At 44.9% G+C, this 22,036-nt stretch overlaps 1 protein-coding gene across 1 annotated transcript in view; it reads right to left on the reverse strand.

Moving 5' to 3' along the window:
- Positions 1–21,646, reverse strand: part of ANKS3 (ankyrin repeat and sterile alpha motif domain containing 3) — a 32,577-nt gene extending 10,931 nt beyond the window's left edge. Inside the window, exons 1-10 of the mRNA XM_063143178.1 lie at positions 21,613–21,646; positions 18,366–18,541; positions 17,258–17,456; positions 15,422–15,543; positions 11,807–11,888; positions 8,640–8,775; positions 6,888–7,046; positions 5,614–5,742; positions 4,634–4,749; positions 711–878 (exon numbers count right to left, since the gene is read on the reverse strand). Of these exons, the coding sequence (XP_062999248.1) occupies positions 711–878; positions 4,634–4,749; positions 5,614–5,742; positions 6,888–7,046; positions 8,640–8,775; positions 11,807–11,888; positions 15,422–15,543; positions 17,258–17,456; positions 18,366–18,535 (1,281 nt within the window). The 5' untranslated portion in view covers positions 18,536–18,541; positions 21,613–21,646. The remainder of the gene's footprint in view (positions 1–710; positions 879–4,633; positions 4,750–5,613; positions 5,743–6,887; positions 7,047–8,639; positions 8,776–11,806; positions 11,889–15,421; positions 15,544–17,257; positions 17,457–18,365; positions 18,542–21,612) is intronic.
- Between the last annotated feature and the right edge of the window lie 390 nt (positions 21,647–22,036).

The following is a 22,036-nucleotide window of genomic DNA, read 5'->3' on the forward strand; positions in this document are numbered from 1 at the left end:
AGACACTTTAGGATTATTCTACATTATACACATAACACCTCCCTCCCTCAACCTCCCAAGGAATACTAAGCACCTCCAAATCCTAGAGCCCCTCTTTCCTAATCCTATCCTGAAACAAGCCTCTACTAAACAAGCCTCTAGGGAGGTTGTGGGCTCTCCCACACTAGGGTCATTCAAGAGGCAGCTGGACAACCATCTGTCAGGGATGCTTTAAGGTGGATTCCTGCATTGAGCAGGGGGTTGGACTCGATGGCCTTGTAGGCCCCCTTCCAACTATGCTATTCTATGATTCTAAACCCCCACTCACTCCTACCCTCACTAACCCTGACTGACCCTCTCTAACTGCCCCAAAACTCCCCAACTGTCCCTCAATCCCTCCTTACTCTTCCTCTCCATTCAAATCAACCAACCAACCAGACGACACCATTCACATTGCTCACCATTCTAACTCCCCCCCTCCCACTTACCATTTCCTGAAAATAAAAGAATTGACTTCAGCAAATCTAAACCTGAACCAAAGGCTTAAATGTACACACATAAACAATAATACAAAACCTCATTTTGTCACAGGGCCCCTGCTGTTGTTCCCTTTGCCTCCATTTCACCTCTGCCTCTCGCAGTTCGGCAGGAGCCGGCTCGAAAGCACAGGGACTTCCGCTACATTTGCTCCACCCCACCAGAACGGCTTCTCACAGCCTTCCCACAGTCACCTGGGGCCCCGCGTGAGAAGGTGCCTCTGGATCAGAGGGGCTGCAGTGCTGATTAGAGGCCTTGGATCGGTAAGACCAGTGGCTGTCACTGTTGCTGTAGCGGTTCTTAGCCTTGGCGAAGCTCTTGGCAGGTTTTCGACTGGAGAACTTGGTCGCGTGGTCTGAGTCCTGCACGAGATAAGAAAGGTGGCCTATTTCGAGGGGAAGGCATGTGCCACAAGAAGGTCACAGGAATGACTTTGGAGTACCCATGGGAGGCGAGGGCATCATTCTCCTTTTGTGGTGTCAGCATCAAGGGCTCATGAGTATCTATCCTGAGGAAGAGCAAGGGGACAGGAGCAGGCAGAAGAAACACCATGGCCTGCTCCTGTTGGACTCTTCCCCCACCCCCACAGGGCAAACTGCCATCTTGGCCCTGTGGGGAAGAAGAAAGAGCAAGGGGACAGGAGCAGGCAGAAGAAACACCATGGCCTGCTCCTGTTGGACTCTCTCTCTCTCCTCCCTCCCTCCCTCCCTCCTGAACTCCTTTTCCTTGTGTGTCATGTCTTTATTAGACTGTAAGCCTGAGGGCAGGGACTGTCTTTTTTCCTAAGTGTAAGCTGCTCTGAGAGCCTTTTTTGGCTGAGGAGCGGGGTATAAATATGATAAATAAATAAATAAATAAATAAACTCTCGCTTACAAACTTGCACAGTAAGTCTATATACGCTAGTTGCTGGGGAACATGGGCGGGAGGCTGCTATTGCACCCGTGTCCTGCTTGTGGGTCCCTGGCTGATGGCTAGCTGGCCACTGTGGGAACACAATGTTGGACTAGATCAGTGGTTCTCAACCTTCCTAGTGCCGCGACCCTTTAATACAGTTCCGCATGTTGTGGTGACCCCCAACCATAAAATTATTTTCGTTGCTACTTCATAACTGTAATTTTGCTACTGTTATGAATCTACTTCTGTATTTAGACTTGATAACCAACAAGCTGGAAAACCCTGTTTCACAAAGATATGTTGTTGGAAATGGAAGAAGAAGGGATATGTTGTTGGAAATGGAAGAAGACGACCCTCCTGGAGACGGATAGAGGAGCGGTGTCTCGGTTCCTAAGACCATCGGAAATATGTGTTTTCCGATGGTCTTAGGCGACCCCTGTGAAAGGGTCGTTTGACCCCCAAAGGGGTCGCGACCCACAGGTTGAGAACCGCTGGACTAGATGGACCCTTGGTCTGATCCAGCAGGGCTCTTCTGATGTCCTCATGAGCTCCAAAGTGCAGATGTCAAGAGCCTTTGGGACAGAACAGTCGGAGCTGGCAGATTAACCACAGCTCAGGCGTGCATTTGCGCTCAAAGCACCAATGTCTGAAAAAGTGTTTGGTGTAATGTGAAAGCTTGCTTCCACAGCCTTGTAAAGACTAGCTAAGCCAATAAAAAAAAGACTTTTTCAGCAGGTATTTGGGACCCTTTGAGTTTAAAGGGACCTTCTCTGACATGTCTGCTGGATGTGCTTACTGCCTAACTGATTTGGTTGGTTTTTTTTTATTATTATGTTGTAGTTGCTGTTTTAATATGTATTTGGATTTTAATGTTGTTAGCTGCTTGTAGATCCTTTGGTTTGAAAGGCAGGGATATAATTTTTTTTTTTTAAAGAAAAATTCTTCTCGGATTCCCCACCATTTACAAATTGGTTAAGTAAATCTGACATAAATAGGGGAAAAAACTAGGAAGGAACACTTGTGTCCAAAGGTAGAGTAAAAGAAGGAGAAAATGATGGAGAATATTCTACCATATAAATCAGAATGCAATGTCTTAGTGTAAATCATACAGAAAAAATGAACAAGGAATGCTGCAAACCATTTCACTTCGCAAGGAATAAATTGGTCTAGTAATATATTCATAGGATTCAGCTTTACCGTTCTCCAAGAAGACACTTTACAGAGGTATTTGCAGATAGCAAAAAAGCAACTATTTTTATAACATAGGTCAGCCATGCCCTTAAGCTGAGAAGAATCTATATCCATAATAAGTGTGTCTTACACTTGCTATTTGCAGTTTAATTGCAACCAGTACCTGGACAATGTACTGAGCGCAGGGACTGCATTAGAATCAAAGACATTGGCCCCATTCAGACAACACGCTAAAGCATGCTGCTTAACCACAAAATGGTTAAGGGAATGCATTAAGCAGTATGGTTTAGCGTGTTGTTTGAACGGGGCCATTGAGGAGTAATATCCCTGGGACAAGTCTGGGACAAGAGTACCATTTCTGGAAAGTCTGCTGTTCACCTCAGCCATGCAGGCCTTGGGCAAGCTACTATTCTTGCAGCCTCAGTAACCAGCCCCCAGCCAGGGGAGAAAAATACTGCCCTATCTTGTTGTATAGATTGCTGAGAGAGCGGATGTACTTCTGTTATTTATTTATTTATTTATTTATCATACTTATACCCCGCTCCTCAGCCAAAAAAGGCTCTCAGAGCGGCTTACACTTAGGAAAAAAGACAGTCCCTGCCCTCAGGCTTACAATCTAATAAAGACATGACACACAAGGAAAAGGAGTCAAGGAGGGAGGAGAGAGAAAGAAAGAGAGAGAGAGAGAGAGTCCAGCAGGAGCAGGCCCCGATGTTACTTCTGCCTGCTCCTGTCCCCTCGGTCCTTCTTCTTCCCCACAGGGCCAAGATGGCAGTTTGCCCTGTGGGGGGGGGGGGGGAAGAGTCCAGCAGGAGCAGGCCCCGATGTTACTTCTGCCTGCTCCTGTCCCCTCGGTTCTTCTTCTTCCCCACAGGGCCAAGATGGCAGTTTGCCCTGTGGGGGGGGGGGGGAAGAGTCCAGCAGGAGCAGGCCCCGATGTTACTTCTGCCTGCTCCTGTCCCCTCGGTCCTTCTTCTTCCCCACAGGGCCAAGATGGCAGTTTGCCCTGTGGGGGGGGGGGGGGAAGAGTCCAGCAGGAGCAGGCCCCGATGTTACTTCTGCCTGCTCCTGTCCCCTCGGTCCTTCTTCTCCTATACAGTATAGTACGTAGGAGCATATATTGCAGGGCCGAGTTCATACACATGCACGCTCATCATTTGGTGGGTTTCATGGGCAAACCGTCACAGATCAACCCAACAGAGGTTTCACACTACCCCAGGCACACATTTTTCGTTTTCGTTTCTAATGAAGGCAGTTCTCACATTGAGCAGCCAGTGCAGGAGTCACCCCAGCTGGCCAATGAAAAGAAAGCTGCTTCCTGCCTGGGATGCTTGTGCCACCTTGCCAGAAACTAGGCAAGAGGAGCTCCACTCTTCTTGGAAAGCGGTTCTATTTCTCTCATCTATATGACATGCAGCAGGAATTGCCTTCATCGGGTTTCCGAGCAAACGTGGAAATCAGCTGCTAGCAATGACAAGAAGGGCTCACAGATCTAGAGCTCTGTGGACGCTCCCCAAACTCCACTTTGCTTCGAAGCGGAAGTGAGGGAGGCGCCTCTAACCCTGCCAGGAGAGCAAATGGAAGGAGTCACCCAGGGCTGCATAACCTCCACCACGGAACAATCGTCAGGCCCAATTCCTGCGATTTCCCCAAAATGCTCCAAAAGGGGGGGAAATAATGTTTTCATTCTATAGCCCTTGGGGCTGGAGCAGCATCCTAGAGAGTGTCAGCTTGCCTAAAGCCTGTCAGAGCTGCTCCCATTCACATTTCTCTTCCAGACCCAGAATCTCTATCTATAGGAGAAATCCCACTTTCCAGCAGTGATCCATGTCAAGGAACCTGGGGTTCAGGCTCCCAAGACCCTCCCCATTTCATTTCTTATATTTCTATACTGCCCCATAACTGAAGCTCTCTGGGCGGTTTGCGAGAATGAAAACCTTTAAAATACATTTTACAAAGTACAAAACCATTTACATAAACAGATAGCACACACACACACACACACACACACACAGACCATGGTCTACCTACCTCATTGCTCTCCATAGAGCCTTCGCTACTGATCCCCACGGCTTTGGCCAGGCCTTCACTGCTGCTGCTGCTCGTCCTGATGGTGGCAACATCAGCGGTGAAGAAGGAATTATCTTCTGAAATGGGCAGAAGTAATGACAATATTTATTTTATTTATTTATTACATTTCTATACCGCCCAATAGCCGGAGCTCTCTGGGCGGTTCTCTCTGGGTGAGCTCAGGCATGATAGCCGCAATAAACTCACAATGTTTTGCATATTTAGATGCTTAACGATAGTGACGTTTGATTACATATTCTTCGTTGGCTTCCAATTCACTTCAGAATCCAATATAAACTTCTCCTGTTGACCTACAAAGGTTTTCAGTCTAGCTCCTTCCTATCTCTCCTCTCTCATCTCACACTATTGCCCCGCTCGTGCTCTTCGCTCCTCAGATGCCATGTTTCTCACCTGCCCAAGGGTCTCTACTTCCCTTGCTCGGCTTCGGCCATTTTCTTCCGCTGCCCCTTACGCCTGGAATGCTCTTCCAGAACATTTGCGAACTACAAGTTCAATCGCAGTTTTTAAAGCTCAGCTAAAAACTTTTCTTTTTTCTAAAGCTTTTAAAACTTGATTTTGATCTGACTTTTATATTGTTAGTTTTACTCTCCCCTGTGCCTGTTTGGTGCATTCTCTTCCCCTTCTTATTGTTTTACTATGATTCTATTAGAATGTAAGCCTATGCGGCAGGGTTTTGCTATTTTATTGTTTTACTCTGTACAGCACCATGTACACTGATGGTGCTATATAAATAAATAAATAAAATATAATAATAATAATAGAGCAAACTATACATCACAACAATAGAAAATGTTTATCTGAAGGGGTAACCTCGTCTGCCTGGATTTTGAGATGCTCTTGGACATCTGGGCCTCAAACCCTCAAGGAGGAACTCAGATAATTCACAACAAGAACTTGACTTCAAGGAAGCAAGAAGGTACCTCGGCTGCTACTGCTTTCCACGTCGTGATCATTGATGGGAGACGTGACATCTCGGTACCGGAGATCTCCTCCTTCAAAGCCATTTCCATCATCGTTAAAGGTAACGTAGCCCTCCGGAGGGACCTGCTCTGTGTGTAAAAGGGATACAGGGAGAGGAAGAGAGGTGAACGAATGAATGGAAAGATTTCAATTAGTAACTTGCTATCACCTAATCCTTGTCCCGAGGAGATCAACTTGAAAGGCAACAGGACTGTGGTGAAATGAGTGGAGCACCTATTTAAACCATTTTAACCCCATTTTTCTGTTTGAAAGGCCAGATGGCTAACAATTATAAGCAGCATAAAATGTAACAGACCATAAAAACAGTTTTAAGAAAGGCACAAAATCATAAAAGCGCAGAAAGGAAGAACCTACCGCCATCAGAGCCTGCTTCAGTTGGACACCCCCCCCCCAGGGCTAACTGCCATCTTCACCCTGTGGGGTAGAAGATGCGAGGGAGACTGGAGCAGGCAGAGACCATCGGAACCTGCTTCAGTTGGACCCTTCCCCTACACGGCTAACATCTTCACCTTGTGGGGAAGAAGGAGCTGTTGGCTTGCCCCTCCATTGGGAGATGAGAGGACGGAGCAGGGCCTTCCCACCAGCCTAAGCAGTCTCCTTAATTTTTTCCCCCTCCCTCTTCCCTCCCCATAAACTTTTCCTTGTGTGTTATGTCTTTTTTAGAATGTAAGCCTGAGGATAGGGACTGTCTTCTTTATTGATACATTGTAAGCTGCTCCGAGAGCTTTTTGGCTGAGGTGCGGGATAAAAATACTCTAAATAAATAAATAATAAATAATAATAGCAGTTGTACAGGCAGCAATAAATCACTCAGCCAGCACTTTGAAATAACCAGGTTTTCATTGTCCTCCTCCTCTCCACTATGCCAGAGAAAAGAAACAGCAAATAAGCGCTCTCTTTTCTGACCTCAAACACCCTACTTTTGAGGAGGAGGGTGGAGAACAAGTATGTTTACTCAGACCCCATGCAGAAGGTAGAGTATTAGGCGCCCCCCGCCCCCTAGAATGGTCACAAAGTTAGAATAGTTCAAACAAAAATCTCAGTGGAAGGTGCAGAGACAGGCATACTCTGCCAGATGAACTAACCTTAACTAGCTTGATAAACAAGGTGGCTTCAGCCCCAAAGTGTTAAGCATCAGGCAAGAGACAGCTGTAGCCCCAGGCAGAAGATCTGGGGCCGCCGTAGAGGCAGAGGAAGTGAAACGTGAACTCACCATGACGTAATTGGCTTTTCCCTCCCGTTCTGACTGCCGTTATCTTGGCCAAAGCATGGGGCCCCTCATGGATACTGGGCCCTTTGGACTTGCGAGTGGGCCTCTGCCTCTGAGGAGCGGAGTAGGATTCATCCGACGAGCTCAGATCTTCATATTTTCCTGAGGGTCAAAATGCATGTCATCAATAGATCTAGGATCTATGAGGATGTTGTTCTATCTTCCTACACTTCCTACTCCTGGGTTTTCCTGAAAGGGGTACACCAAAAGCTGATATTAAGCCTTGCAGCCTTCCCTACTCTGGAAGTCCAAAACATCTGGCTAACGGTCAAGAATACTGTAGCCCAAAATATCTGGGGAACGCTCCTCTCGGCCTAACAAGAGCTATGATGGCTCAATTCCACAAGGCACCTTTGGCCAAGGAGGAGGGGAAAGACTTCGGAGTTCTAGCCTCAAGAATGTCTTCCTATGGATCTCCTATTAACCAGGAAAGGAAAGGAAAGGAACCTCTCCTGCAAGCACTGAGTCATTACTGACTCTTGGAGGGACGCCAGCTTTCGCTGACATTTTCTTGGCAGGCCTTATAGCGGGGTGGTTTGCCGTTGCCTTCCCCAGCCTTTATTACCTTTCCCCCAGCTAACTGGGTACTCAATTTACCAACCTCAGGAGGATGGAAGGCTGAGTCGACCCGAGCCGGCTGCCTGAAACCAGCTTCTGCTGGGATTGAACTCAGGCTGTGGGGAGAGTTTCAGCTGCAGAAACTGCTGCTTTACCGCTCTGCGCCACACAAGGCTCCCTATTAACCAACCAAGTCATAAACTGTTATCGTTTTCATCCAGGGCAAGAAGTAAAGGGGGTGGGGGGAAAACATTCCTAAGCTTTAATTTCATAGACTGCCGCTTCACGTTCTTGTATATCTTAAATAACCTCCCAGCAAATCAGCATGCTCTGTTCTCAAGAGATCCCGCTGAAACTTATCTTGGACTTTGCATCTTACCCCTTTTGCACAAATCAGCGAGAAAGAGTAGAGCAATTTTGGAAGATTTGAGACTGGAGGTTGACGGAGTTATAACTCAGTAGATCTCTAAACCAAAAGGTTACTTATCACTGATGGTGCAACCCTATGTGTCTACTCAGAAGCAAGCCCAACTGAATTCAGTGGGACTTAGTCCCAGGTACTTATGTTCAGGATTGCAGCCTAAGAGTTTCTGTTGCTCTGCTCAATAGATAGAAGCAGCTGGACTGGTTCACAGGGTGTGGCAGCTGGACTAACCAAAACCCCATTTAATCCAATATAACAGTGACCCCAATAAAAGCTCTCCAAAGGACCTCTGGGAATGTCACACCAGGTCTAAGCACTGGATTAGGCTAAACAGCGTTAATAAATGGCAGAGAAGGAAGAACGTGATGCCAACCTTCCAATCCCTTCACCCTGATCAAATCTTCCATGATCTCTGCTCTTTACACCTCCGCAATAGCTCCTTCGCATTAAATCCTCATTAAGGCTAAAACGGGGGAGATGGTTTAGTAACACAAGGCACACCGGTGTTACAGGGAAGGTTTAGCGTTTAAAAGAAAAAAAGGCGGAGAAAATTAAGCTTTTAAAAAGGTGTCAAGGTAATAAAAGAGAATGAGTTGAAGTGCAGTGAGATGGTGAGAGTTGGAAAGAAGAATTGCAGGAGGCAAGCTGGGATTTCAGCTCAGCGAGCGAAAGGCCCTTTCTGCCAAGAGACTACGGCGAGGCGGCTCAGTCACCTGGGCCCCTGCAGAGGACCTTGGGCACGGGGGCAGTGTGCAGGTCGATCAACCCTACGATCTTCGTGTGTCCGTACTTCATGGCCAAGGCCCGCGCTGGGGCTCCAGTGCTGTCCCGTACATCTACTCTCACACCCTGTTGGGAGGCAGCACACATGGTTCAGTTCTTCCGGCAGGAAACTGGTTGCAACCTTAAAGGAGGTAGTTGAAAGGTTATGCAGTCAAGAGAGGATCCTAAGGATGCATTTTCACGTGGAACGTCCCTAGAGGGTCCACCAAAGGACTGGGACCCGTAGCAAGGCTCAGCGAAGACACCACCAACGTGATATTAGGCAATCGTTTCGAAGAGGGTTTTCTAAGCGGGAGGTTAGAAATCTTTGCAGTGCTTTTGCGGTTTGTATCAACGGCACCAATGCATGAATTCCACACATTTAGAGCTCTAGCCACCCTCCCGACTCGGTGAATTAGCACATTCCCAGGTCTGCGCCAGCGAGCTCAGCGTCTGTTCCCATTTCAAGTACGAAAATAAGAGACGAGTGGGACTTGCAACGAACTGGAGCAGTGTCTCGCCAGCCCTTAAGAGGCTGGAACTGTTCTACAACGTCGATTGGTACAGCAAGGGACAGAATTTTAAGAAAAATAAAAAGGGGACAGCTCAAGATATGTTTCGGCGGCTCAGTTCAGACAATACATTGCTCAACGGTGGCTTTAGAACTCCATGGTGGAGTTGTTATACCACCGTTGAGAAATGTGTTGTCTGGAGGGAAAACTCCACCCAACAGTGGAGGATTTTTTTGAAAAACATTCCACCCTGAATATCCACACTGTGCAGAGGAGAGTGCCTGCACAACCGCTGTGTTGCGTGGAGGGCTCCGTGGAGTTTCTTGCTGCATTGAGTGGAGTTTCCCCACTGGCTACCGAGTTCCCTGGCAAGACCACATGGTAGCAACCTTCATGTAATCAGGAACCACAAGAGGTTCCGGACAGGCCTTGGTGGCTCCCAGCACAACCAATCAAAATGCATTGTGCAGCTATTCTGCGTTCCCCTCCTTAATGGATTCTTTTATAGCGAGAAAAGGACGGAAGAAACCGTGAGAAAACACAGAAGGGTTACAAATGGAAGAGGACCTCATCTGGAACCCTGTGAAATTCTGTGCTTGAGACAGGGCGATTGCACAACAGCAGCCCTGTCTACAAGCATAGCACATATAAATGCAGAAAGAGCGAGCTCCTGTCAACAAATGCCTATGCCACAATATGGAGTCCCTTTTTCATGCCTCACAGCACTTTTTACAGCTCCTGCCCTAGCAGATTAACATGGCTGTCCCCTTCCCCATCCACAAACACTGCAAAGATACCTAACTTCTTACTTAGAAATACCTTTTTAAAAATAAACATGCGAATTCATCCTATGGGTGGAAACTCCTTGAACTAGCTCCAAGCAAGTTACAAAGCAGCAAGTTATGAAATAAGCCTATATACAACAGCTGCTGGGGAACATGGGCGAGAGGGTGCTGTTGCACTCATATCTTGCTATTGGATTCTTGGTCGACAGATGGTTGCCCACCGTGTGAACAGAGTACTGGATTAAATGGACCCTCGCTGTGATCCAACACGGATCTTCTTATAAAAATATGGAGCATCCGCCTTTCGATATAAGCACACTGTAGCATTCTTTCCTCCTTCTCGACTGTCCCTAATGCAGCATTCTTAACAGCTATTAAAGGAGAAGGTCTGGAGCAGAGGTGGAATAGGAATTATCTCCTCACTCAAGACTCAATAAACGAATCCAGTTGGACTGGCTTAGAAAACAAAGGCTTTAAAAAACACCTGTGTAATTAAACATGTTAAAAACGGATAGCAAATGTTGATCAGCACGTAGAACAGAGAACTACATAAAATCTATACAGAGCGTGTAGAGACTTCTGAAGAAGCCCTACATGAGACTAACTATGTTGAAAAGACTAGGACCCAGTTCGCATGACATGGCCAACGCATCATGGGTTACTTAATACATCATTAGCTCTGGGGGCGCATGCCACAGCCATTTTGACTGTGCAACCCCTGATCGGGCTGACTGGGGGTTGTGCTGTGTCGTCCAAACCATCATGAGTTATTCAAGGGTTAAATATCACTCACTTAATTCACAATTTCCAGTAAGGCTATGTGGGGGTTGTTCAGTCCTCAACTAACCCATGATGACTGGGTTTGGATAACACTGCACAACCCTCAATTGTCAGCCGCGCAATTGAAACGGAAAGTGCAGGTGCTCACCGCCCATGTCATGCGAACCAGGCCCTTGTTGCGTTGCAGCTGTTGCAGGAACGTGCACACAAAAAGGCTTTATTCTGTACATTTCACAGCCTTCAAATCCCTGTGGGAGAAGAGAAGGAAGAATTTACAGAAACGCAGCCTGCAGAAGGTATAAGCACTTCCCTCTTATTATCTCTACCCCATAACATGATGTGTAGACAAAGTATGATCGGTGTAGATCGGAAACAGCATGGATCAGGCAGAGACATTTCCAGCGATGTTAGATTGGTGGTGAAAATCTGGTAAGATTCATCCAAAGAAGAAAGGCATACATGAATGTACCACATGCTGTTAGACTGAACGGGTGTTTCCTATTCCAATAAAGCCTGTACAGGATAACGCTAAAGGGGTAGATGTGGTGCTAAAAGAAAGAGGAAGCTTTCCAGGAGCTGGTATAGAAATGAAGGAGAAATCCGTGGTGAGCAGAAGTGGCTCGGTGTGATTTAGAGATCCCTGTCTGGTTGCGTAGAAGCACGGCACATCTCAGGAGAAGGAAAGAAGTAGTCAATGTTTCTATTCAATGCTTTCAAAAGGAAAAGTGACGTAAAAAGGGAGAGAAATGAGAGGCATCCAGTACAGCATAGGTAACAGAACTGTTATGTGCTGAAGAAATAGTGTGGCTGTACATGCCTCTTGTCGTCATCCCCCCTCAAAAAAAGATGCTATGAAAAAAGCCAGAAGTTATCAGTTAAAACAGCAGCAAGATCTGGGTTTCTTAATATAGAAATTAGAGCAGTGCTTTTCAATTGTGACATTAATTCCACCTGACATACTGTCAAATTACCACCAGCTGAAAAAGCACTGGGTTAAAGGAGCAATGGGGTGGCCCACCTGAGAAACCAACACTGACTTACGTGATTGAGAAGATACTGCACAATGATCTCGTGGCCAGAAGCAGCTGCTTCCATCAGTGGGGTGTACCCACAAACGGGCTCCCTGGACAACAGAAAGATACAGCCCACGGAAGGCTAGAGTCAAGAAAAGTGTAGTTAACAATGTAATGGGGACATGCTGGTCAGGTCATACACAACTGGAGAGAAAAGTACCAAGAGCAGGCAACCCTGAAGGCACAAGCCTAGGATAGTGTGGTCTGAACACTACATTCCAGCGTGGACATATGAAGCTGCCTTATACAGACTGATACCATCTAGTCTACTTCGGTCTACCCTGACCAGCAAATGTTCCTCAAGGCCTCAGCGTTAGTCCTTCTCAGCCCTGCTTACTACGAGTCTTAATGGGATATATTGGCTCAGTTCAGACAACACATTTCTCTAACGGTGGTTTTAGAACTCCACGGTGGAGGTTTTAGAACCCCGTTGAGAAATGTGTTGTCTGGCAGGAAAACTCCACCCCATGGTGGAAGTGGGTTTTTTTTTTGGGGGGGGGGGGGACACTCCACACTGAATATCCACGCCGTGCAGAGGCAAGTTCCTGAATTTTGCAGCAATGGCCAATGGGATACCAGCGGAAGGACCGGGCGAGGAGTGAGGGTGGAGGAACTGTAAAAAGTCACCGTAGATTTTGCTCAACTCCACAGTAGCCCGCAGTCACACAATGGTGGAGTTAGAACATGTTGTGTGGGGAGTACCGCATTATTATTATATTATTATTATTATTTATTGCATTTTTATAGCCGAAGCTCCCTGGGCGGTTCACAAAAACTAAAACAATTCAAAGTGTAAAACAAACAGTATAAAAACATGAGATAAAATACACATTAAAACGAATTAAAACATACCATCCATGATTAAAACATCCTGAAAACATTCTAAAATTTCACTGGATAGGCCTGCCGGAATAGACCAGTCTTTATTGCTTTTTTAAATTCTAAAAGACTGTCAAGTTGACGAATCTCCTCCGGCAGGCCATTCCACAGTCTGGGAGCAGCAGAAGAGAAGGTCCTCTGGGTAACAGTTGTTAATCTAGTTTTTGCTAGCTGAAGTGGATTCTTCCCAGAGGACCTGAGTGTGTGGGGCGGATTGTACGGGAGAAGGCGATCCAGCAGGTAGCCTGGACCCAAACCATGTAGGGCTTATAAACTTAATCGTTGAGTAGAGTTTTCACACTGCGTTGACTAATGTGTTGTCTGTACTGAGCTTTGGCTCTCTTGGCCTCTAGCTGAGGGACTGAACAAGGGATCTTCCGCCAGCAAAGCATGCGGCATACGACTGAGCTGCAGCCCTTCCCTGTCAGTGTGTCAGTTTGGGCCCTGAATAATGCCCAACATATTTTAAACTGTACATTATGAGGTAGCAAACGGAGCCCCTGGGCCAAGTCCAAGATCCCCGGAGAGGTCCTCTCACCTCGCACTCTCTTCTCAAGGGAAACGTCAGCTTAGTTAACACTGTGTTACATCTACATCTGAGTTGTGCTTCTTCATGTTGCAGATGTGGGCTCACATGCTTGACTATGCTTCCATATAAGAACATTCCTTTGCAGAGAAATTTGAGGCAAAGCAACAGCAAACGAAGATCCAAGTAATAAGGAGCAAAGCAAGTCCAGTAGGAACCTTTTTAAATAACAAGGAGTTTGCATTAAAGCCAAAAGGAAGGATGTCAAAAGAGGGTTCCGAAAAGAGCCGTCAAAATGAAAGGCAAGAAAAAAAGGGGAAACTCAGCAGACGATTTAAGGGCAAGATCAGAGTGGAATGAAAAGGACAGTGTAAAGAACCAATGTTTTGCCAGGAACTGAAAGGAAAGAATGTGATCTGAACAGCAGAATTCAATGCAAAGATTCAGCTTGTCACTGGATCATCTCACTAGGACCCTATACAGCTTTGTGAGTATCTGCCCCTTCCAATCTCATCCTGCACCTAAGTCTCCAGTTGATGCTCTAACCATTTCCTGTGGAAATAACTCTCACAAGAAGAACAGATGGGCCATAAACTTCAAAAACTCTTATTTTTTTCTCATTCCACTTTTTAATGGACCAGCAAAGCCTGTGCTTGACATTCCTTTTTTCCTACTTCAAAAAGAATTTTAAAAAGTTCTCTGCCTTGAAAGTCCGAACTGTCTTGTCACAATATACCATTCCTGTTGTCAAAATCCTAGAGCGACCAGCTGAAATTGAGTTCCTATCCTGTCACCTTGGCTTTTCCCTTCAGTCCAAAGCAGGCTCTACAGCAGTGGTTCTTAACCTTTTTGGTGTCACACCTCCCTTGTGAAAAATTTTATGACCCACGCCTCCCAAGTGTTAACGGCCCAAAATTTAGGCTTAGGCAGGACGAGTCTGCATTTTTTAGTTCTGTCTCTGGACTAAAAAAATGCATATTCAATGAAAAGAACACAAACACAAGCAATGAACAGTTTTGTGGAAATAAAACCTGTATTTAAAGAAAGTATTTCTAATAACTACACACATAAAAGAAGGATCATTTCAAAATAACTTCAATGTGATCGCTGTTGCCGTTTGTGCTCAGCAAGAGTAGTTATTCGAGGGACAATGTTAGACCATGCTAGGCGCATATCATCTCTGGCATCCAACCGATTTCTAGCTTTGGTTTTTTATGCTGACAAGAGTTGAAAATCCAGATTCACAGAGATAGGTGGTTGGAAATGGAATTAATGATGAAATAGCTTTCTTTGCCAGAACAGGATATGCAGCCATTTGAGAGCACCAAAATTCATCAAGGTTTTGATTGAAGAAATTTTGCTTGACCAAGGCTTTGCTCTGCAACTCAATAAGGTCATCTTTTTGCATATCCGCATCATCCATAGAGTCCAAATTAAATGTGAAAGGATTTCGAACCCACAATAGCGTCGACTATTGGGCGGTACAGAAATGCAAAAAAATAATAATACTTTTTGCAATAAACCGGAAAAAAGTGACTTAGAACAAAGCAGTCACTTACCTTGAAAGATTGATTGTTCTTCACGAACGCTAACGCACGTGTAGCAGGTAACGATAATTACTATAACGCACGTGGTGTACAAATGAGCTACCTCTAGTTCCCAAGATTAGTAGAAAGAAATAAGGTTGGGCCAAGCTGCGCTGCTATGTACTTGTAAAATAAACAATTTATAGTTGAGAGGCTACTCATACCTCCCCTGGAGTCAGTCCAAACCTCCCCATGGGAGGCGTACCCCACCGGTTAAGAACCCCTGCTCTACAGGTTGATCGCAAGGTCCCACTTTGTAGCGCTGTAGCGCCCACTGGGGGGCATTTTTATCACAAGTCTACCAAGACAGAGAGCCGACAGAAGCACAGCATTGGAGAAGAGGGCAGGAGTTCAGGCATGACTCTTGGGCCATAGCCAAGCCCACAGACCTTCCTCCTCCCGTTTGAGAGCGCCACAAATACCTGCTACCTGCGTCAGTTACATCACTTATTTCCTAGGGTAGTCACTAATGAGCTAGATACAGGAATACCTATGTTTTCCCCTCTTCTTATCTACATGATACTATGCATTTTGTTATGACAGGAGATATTCAAAACATAGCAGGACATTCATTGGCCACTTTCACTCTTACCTGCAGTTAGCATTAGCTCCACTGTCCAATAAGAACTTGACCATTTGTTGATGGCCAGCACTGGTGCAGTGAAAGAGGGCGGTCCAGCCATGGATGTCCTTCATCTCCAACTCAGCACCTCGCTTCAAAGAAATACAGAGCGTCTGTTATGGCAGTAGTGCATCTCCCATGCTTGCGCCGAGCCAGAAGGTACGGTGATGTACCAACGTTGCATTTGCATGATATCTTAGACTGCAGTTTGCAACCCCATTGGTTTACTTTATTTCAATAATCAAAGCAGCTTACAGTAATCGTGAAAATGGGAATGTAAAAAAACACATTATTTTAAAAATGAATAATTATATATCAGAAAAGCAGCAATACTAAGCTTTCAACTGTTATTATGCTTTAAGAAAGTAAGAAATACAGATTAAAAGCTAGCTGGAATAAAAAGTTTTTTTACCAACTGCGTAAAGACAGACAGAGGGAAGTACTGTCCTACAGACGAGCTCCTTCAGCTTAATTGGTGTCACCACTTCAATGAGAATTAGGTAACTGCTGGTCCTCTCAAATTTTTGCCCACCCCCACGAAGAAAGAAAATCAGCGGACATCCTTTACTCCCTTGGATTAGTATAGCCTTCAAAAAGTGCCATTTTGGGGTAGAAAGGGAGGGTGTAAATCAAATAAACAAAAATATGCTGGCTTTTTTTGGAAAGGATGTTGACACTCCAATGCAGAACTGTTTTATATTGGTTCTTTCTCCATTGTATTTTGGTATATTGTACGGATTTTATTGACTGGCTGAAGAGTGATACTGGCTCAATTCACACAACACTTTTCTTAACGGTAGGGTAACAACTCCATTGTGGAGTTGTTATACCACCATTGAGAAAAGTGTTGTGTGGCGGGAAAACTCCATCCCACAGTTCTTTTTTTAAAAACAAACAAAACAAAACTCCACGCTGTGCAGAGGAGAGTTCCAGCGCAATGGTTGTGTTGTCTGGAGGGTTCCATGGAGTTTCCTGTTGAGTTAAGTGGAGTTTCTCCGTAGCCACAGAGTTCCCTGACAAGAGTGGCAAAAGGAGGGAGTGCTACTCTAGGAGAGCCACTGGGCTTGTTGTTTTTTGCAACAATGGCTGATAGGATACCATTGGGAGGACTGGGGGAGAAGAGAGGGCGAAGGAACTGTCAATCAAATGCTGCATTGACTTTTACTCCACCCCGCAAGAGGCCACACCCACAGAATGGTTGAGTTAGAACATCTTGTGTGGTGAGTACCCCCTACAAACTCCACCACTGAGTGGAGCTTTCCCACTGAGAAAAGTGTTGTGGGAACTGAGCCACAGAAACACATTACCGTATTTCTTCAATTGTAAGACGCCATCGATTGTAAGACGCACACTAATTTCAGTACCACCAACAGGAAAAAAGTTTTGATTCTAAGAATAATAATCGCACCCGCAATTCTAAGACGCACCCCGTTTTTAGAGATGTTTATATGGGGGGAAAAGTGCGTCTTAGAATCGAAGAAATACGGTAAATAAATTATTAAAAACGAACGAGCATCAGAGCAGCTGTAAAATATCAGTATACAGTATAGTAGATTAATACGTACTTGACATTATGATGGACAGACTGAATTACATGGAGGGGGATATTTAGATCAGCTCTTCAATACCCCCCCCACCGCATACTTCAGAGATTCCCCACTCAAACTTGCTCCTACCTAAATAGTCCCACTTACCTTTGTTTCGCTTTTATTTCTTAGTCATGCCATACTGAGAAAGAATATTGCAAACTCATAAATTTAAAGTACATAGCTGATGCCTTTCACAGCCATTACCAAGCATACCCACCTGAAGGAGGAAAGCGGCAACACTCTCATTTCCACAGCTAGCAGCCAGCATAAGTGGAGTCTGCCCTTCTGGGGTTGATACATTGACGTTTACGCCAGCCTCTAGCAGGATACGCACAATAGTGTCGTGGCCAATGTAAGAGGCGTACATTAATGGGGTCCAGCCACCACAGTTCCTCCGATTCAGGTCCGTCTCCCTGCTGGAAAGCATGAGACAATTTCATTTTGTATGTGCAGCGTCTCACAAACTACCACAATTTATAAATATGAAAGGTTGCTTCCTAACCTGTACTGTTTCATACCTTCAAAATGGGTAACTATTTGAAAAGTCTTGTTGACAATGCCTTTCTTCACTTCCGCCATTAGTGAGTGAGAAGACTGACTGCAATTGTCTCCCATATTGCTACTTCTTTGCTTCAAAGGCTCCTGGCAGACTTTATGTTTCACAGAATGGTTTTAATTAACCAGTTCTGAGTAAGGCCTGACCTGTGCAGCAAAATGAAGTGATAGAATGCACTCTATCAACTTAGGCTAAAGATAGAGGATGCTATTTTGAAATTCTCCCCCCAATGTAATAAACACCCTATAGCTGAAACAGTAGTACAACAATGGGAACTTCTACAGACTAGCCTGCTTGCTGCTGTGGTGGTTTTCTACTTGAAGGGAAAATATGTTTTTAGTATAGAGGAACATTCAAAAATGTGACCCCTCCCCTTGCAGTCTGAAGTGGCGCAGTCCATTCTACTACCACAGGACTCTACCATTTAATTCTCCTGCTAAAGAGCTGGGTGTAGTGTGGTGTAGTGACTAAAGTGTTGGACTAGGAGTCAGGAGATCTAGGTTCTAGTCTCCACTTGGCCATGGAAACCCACTGGGTGTCTTTGGGCCAATCACAGACTCTCAGCCCAACCTACCTCACAGGGTTGTTGTTGTGAGGATAAAAATGGAGAGGAGGAGGATTATGTATGCCACCTTGGGTTCCTGGGAGGGAAAAAGGGGGTGTATAAATGCAATAAATAAATAAATAAATCTTCATTTGTCTTATTTAATTAGTCAGCGTGAGTAAAGGAAAACTCTATTGCAAGGACATTATTTCTTCTGCTCCTTACCATTGAATACCCGCCTTTACCACCTCATACTGTCCTACAGATGCTGCTGTATGAAGATCCAAAGGAACGTCTAACTCTTGGTGATAGACCATCTGACCCACTCCATGCCACATGGACAGGCTGCGATTCAGCAGTTCTGACTCGCTGGCTTCATCGCTCAGCTCCGACATTGTGACCTAGTGAGCCAAAGGAAGCAAGTGTGTGATTCTTTTTTGGAGTTTATACTGTCAACCAGTTAAGGAATTCCGACTGACCTTCCAGCTTACGACCAATGGACCAAATATAGGAACACAACTTATAAAAAGGGCACAAATCTTTGAATGCTCCTTCAAACAAACAAAAAAACACTAAACCACAAAATCCCTACACCTAGAAAAGTAGCGCATGAGGGAAAAGATTAGGCTGGAACCATTCTCCTTGAAATGCTGCTTTTTTTCTATGTGCAGGATTTGTTGTTGTTTTGTATGGAAGAACAAACCACGAGAGCCAAAACAAATACACTCCCTCCACTTCTCCCCAACATGACAGTTTCCTATGTGCAGTGATCTGTTGTAACTCTTTTGTTTATTTTGTACAGAAAGGAGCATGTATGCCTCCACCTGCCAAAACAAGCCGAAAGCCTCAGAGCGAGCTGTTTATTTAGGGTACTTCCTGACAAGGCTTTTATTGTGCAACAACAGTGCCTTATTCACAGAATTGTATAGGGGGTCCAGACAATGGTGCCTTTCATTTGTAGCCTTCCTGTGTTTCCCAACCACTTCTTCTGCCTTCTTCTTGTCAGAAAAATATCAGTTACGGGAAAAAAAAACCCACACCTGATGGGATAACTGCACAATGCCTTTGGTTGTTAGCACTAGGATGCCTTCCATCTGGAAGCACTCTTACTTTAAACATTTATATCCTATTTTTCCTCAAAAAAGCTCAATGCAAAGAACAATAAAATAAAAACCATATCAATCAAGAAATCAGAAAAGGCATACAAATTAGAGCATCAATATTTCAACAACAATACGTTTATTGCTCAATCCACAGATTATTGCAACACATACAAACTTGACATTTTGCTATACCAGTCCAGGTCCGGGCCCAATTCAAAGTGCTGGTATTGACATTTAAAGCCCTAAACGGTTTGGGGCCAGGTTATCTGAAGGAATGCCTCCTCCCATATGTACCTACCCGGACCTTAAGATCATCTACAGGGGTCCTTCTCCGTGAGCCCCTGCCAAAGGAAGTGAGGCAGGTGGCTACTAGGAGGAGGGCTTTCTCCGCTGTGGCACCCCGGTTGTGGAACGAGCTCCCCAAAGAGGTCCGCCTGGCGCCTACACTGTACTGCTTTCGTCGCCAGCTGAAGACCTTTTTATTCACTCAGTATTTTAACACTTAATTTTAACTTAAATTTAAATATTACTGTTTTAACTCTGTATTTTAATCTTATAATCAACTTTGCTGTGTGGTTTTATCCTGGTTGCGCTTTTCATACTGTATTTCGTAATTGTGTTTTTAACCTGTTGGATGTTTTTTGTGGTTTTAATTTTTGTGAACCGCCCAGAGACTTTCGGCTATTGGGCGGTATAAAAATGTAATAAATAAATAAATAAATACTACATATGGTAAAAATTACATATGGTTAAAAATTACAGAGCTATCAAATATGCATTACTGAAAGGATACTAAGATGGGAGCACAGCGGACATACAGAAACCTTTAATTGCTTCTCAATGACATTTCATTTATATCTCTGAATCTTTATAACAACACACACCAATAGTATCTAGAAAACTTTGCTCTACATCTATTAGCTTTCGCTGCAAATAGTGCAACCCTTTGTATCACATATGGGTTGGTTGAATGTAATAAATAACTCAGTTTTTCCTTAGCACCCCAGTATTTCACTTTCTTTAAAAAAGGCTCCAAATAACTTTTTCTTATATCTCTATATATTTATTTATTTATTACATTTTTATACCGCCCAATAGCTGAAGCTCTCTGGGCGGTTCACAAAAAAATATAAAGTGTTAACATATTTTCCAAAGCACAAGATATATTTTTTTAAAGTAAAAAATAGCAATCCTGGTTCACGAGAGAGAAAATAAATCCAAAATGAAGTTGGGCAATAGGTTAAGTGATACAAAAAGCAGAGCATGGGGGAAGAAACAGCAAAGTCCAAAGAATGGCAGGTGTTACAGGTAGCTTATGTATCTCTTATGCAAACTGCATAGAGAACCTAAGGTATGAAGCAGCATATAGATAGTTTAACCTTCTTAAGGACCTTCGCTTGGCACCTACATTATATGCTTTTAGACGCCAGGTGAAGACCTTTTTATTCTCCCAGCATTTTAACAGTTTATAAATAAATTTTAACTTGGTGTTTTAAATTAGTAATTTTGCATTGCTGCTGTTTTTATCAGGTTGAGCTTTTATATTGTATTTTATATGATGGTTTTATACTGTTGTTTTATACTTTGAATGTTTTTAATTTTTGTCAACCACCCAGAGAGCTCCGGCTATTTGGGTGGTATAGAAATGTAATAAATAAATAAATAAATAAATAAAATAATAATTTGCACTTCCAAGGCAACAGGAACGACCCAGAGAGCTTCGGCTATTGGGCGGTATAGAAATGTAATAAATAAATAAATAAAAATAAGATCAATGAGGCTTGCAAAATAGATACATCCAAGCGAAGATTCACATTCTGAATGAAAAAGTCAGTGATAGGTGTCACAGGTATCAGATTCTGCCTTGCAACGTGCCTGACGAAGAGTTCTGAAAAACTCAAAAGCTTGCACGTTTATGTGCGATTTTGGTTGGTCCTAATAAAGGTGATGCTGAACTTGGACTAATACTCAAACATGAAGGCACGAAAACAGCCTTCCCCAACCTGGTGCCCCTAGGCGGGGTTGGACTACATCTCCCAGCAACCCCCAGCTAGAGGACGGATGCTGGGAGATGTAGTCCAACCTGTCTGGAGGCCACCAGCTTGGGGCTGCGCTAAAACAGCAGCAAAGATAATATACCCACAACTCAGCACCAGTACTAGCCATTCGGAAAACCGCTCCAGCTGCCCTCGCCTACCAAAGGCACAGAGGTGCCCGTCACGCCTGCGCCCTTCCCCTCCCCTCCCCTTCCCCTGCCGCCGGGTCAACCTGGGAAAGAGAGGCCTTAGAGGCCTTCTTCGATACAACCATCTATGAGGGCCAAGGCGACTTTCCTCTCCCTCCGCCCTACAAATCTCACCTACTTTTACCTCAGCTCGCCGCCACCGCCGCTCTCCCGGAAATACCCACCACCGATGCCGACGGGAGACTGCCAGGACTTCCGGTAGGCCCCTCTCGGGCCACGTGACCCTCCTCCTTGAACCGCCTTTCCCATTGCACCACGCGTCTGTCGCCGTTGCTCAACCAACCAATGAAAGGCCGAGACTGCCTACCGCTTTCTCCCTGCCCTCTTTCCCCCCCCAACGCGCCCTCCCTCGGCCTTCCGAACCAACGAGCCAATCAGGTTCTTTCTCGCGCGCGCGGCGGTGGGGGGGTGGAAGGTCATGTAAGGGGAGCGTGAGAGAAATAGAAGGGAAATACAAATGTAAGGAGCGGGGGGGGGGTCAATGGACTTTTATTTCTTGCTTCCGATCCTTTCTGTTTTGTCACTCCCTTGCTAGTGTAAATTAATCT

The sequence above is a fragment of the Elgaria multicarinata genome, chromosome 17 (genome assembly GCF_023053635.1).
Source record: "Elgaria multicarinata webbii isolate HBS135686 ecotype San Diego chromosome 17, rElgMul1.1.pri, whole genome shotgun sequence".
In the NCBI taxonomy this organism is placed as follows: Eukaryota; Metazoa; Chordata; class Lepidosauria; order Squamata; family Anguidae; genus Elgaria; species Elgaria multicarinata.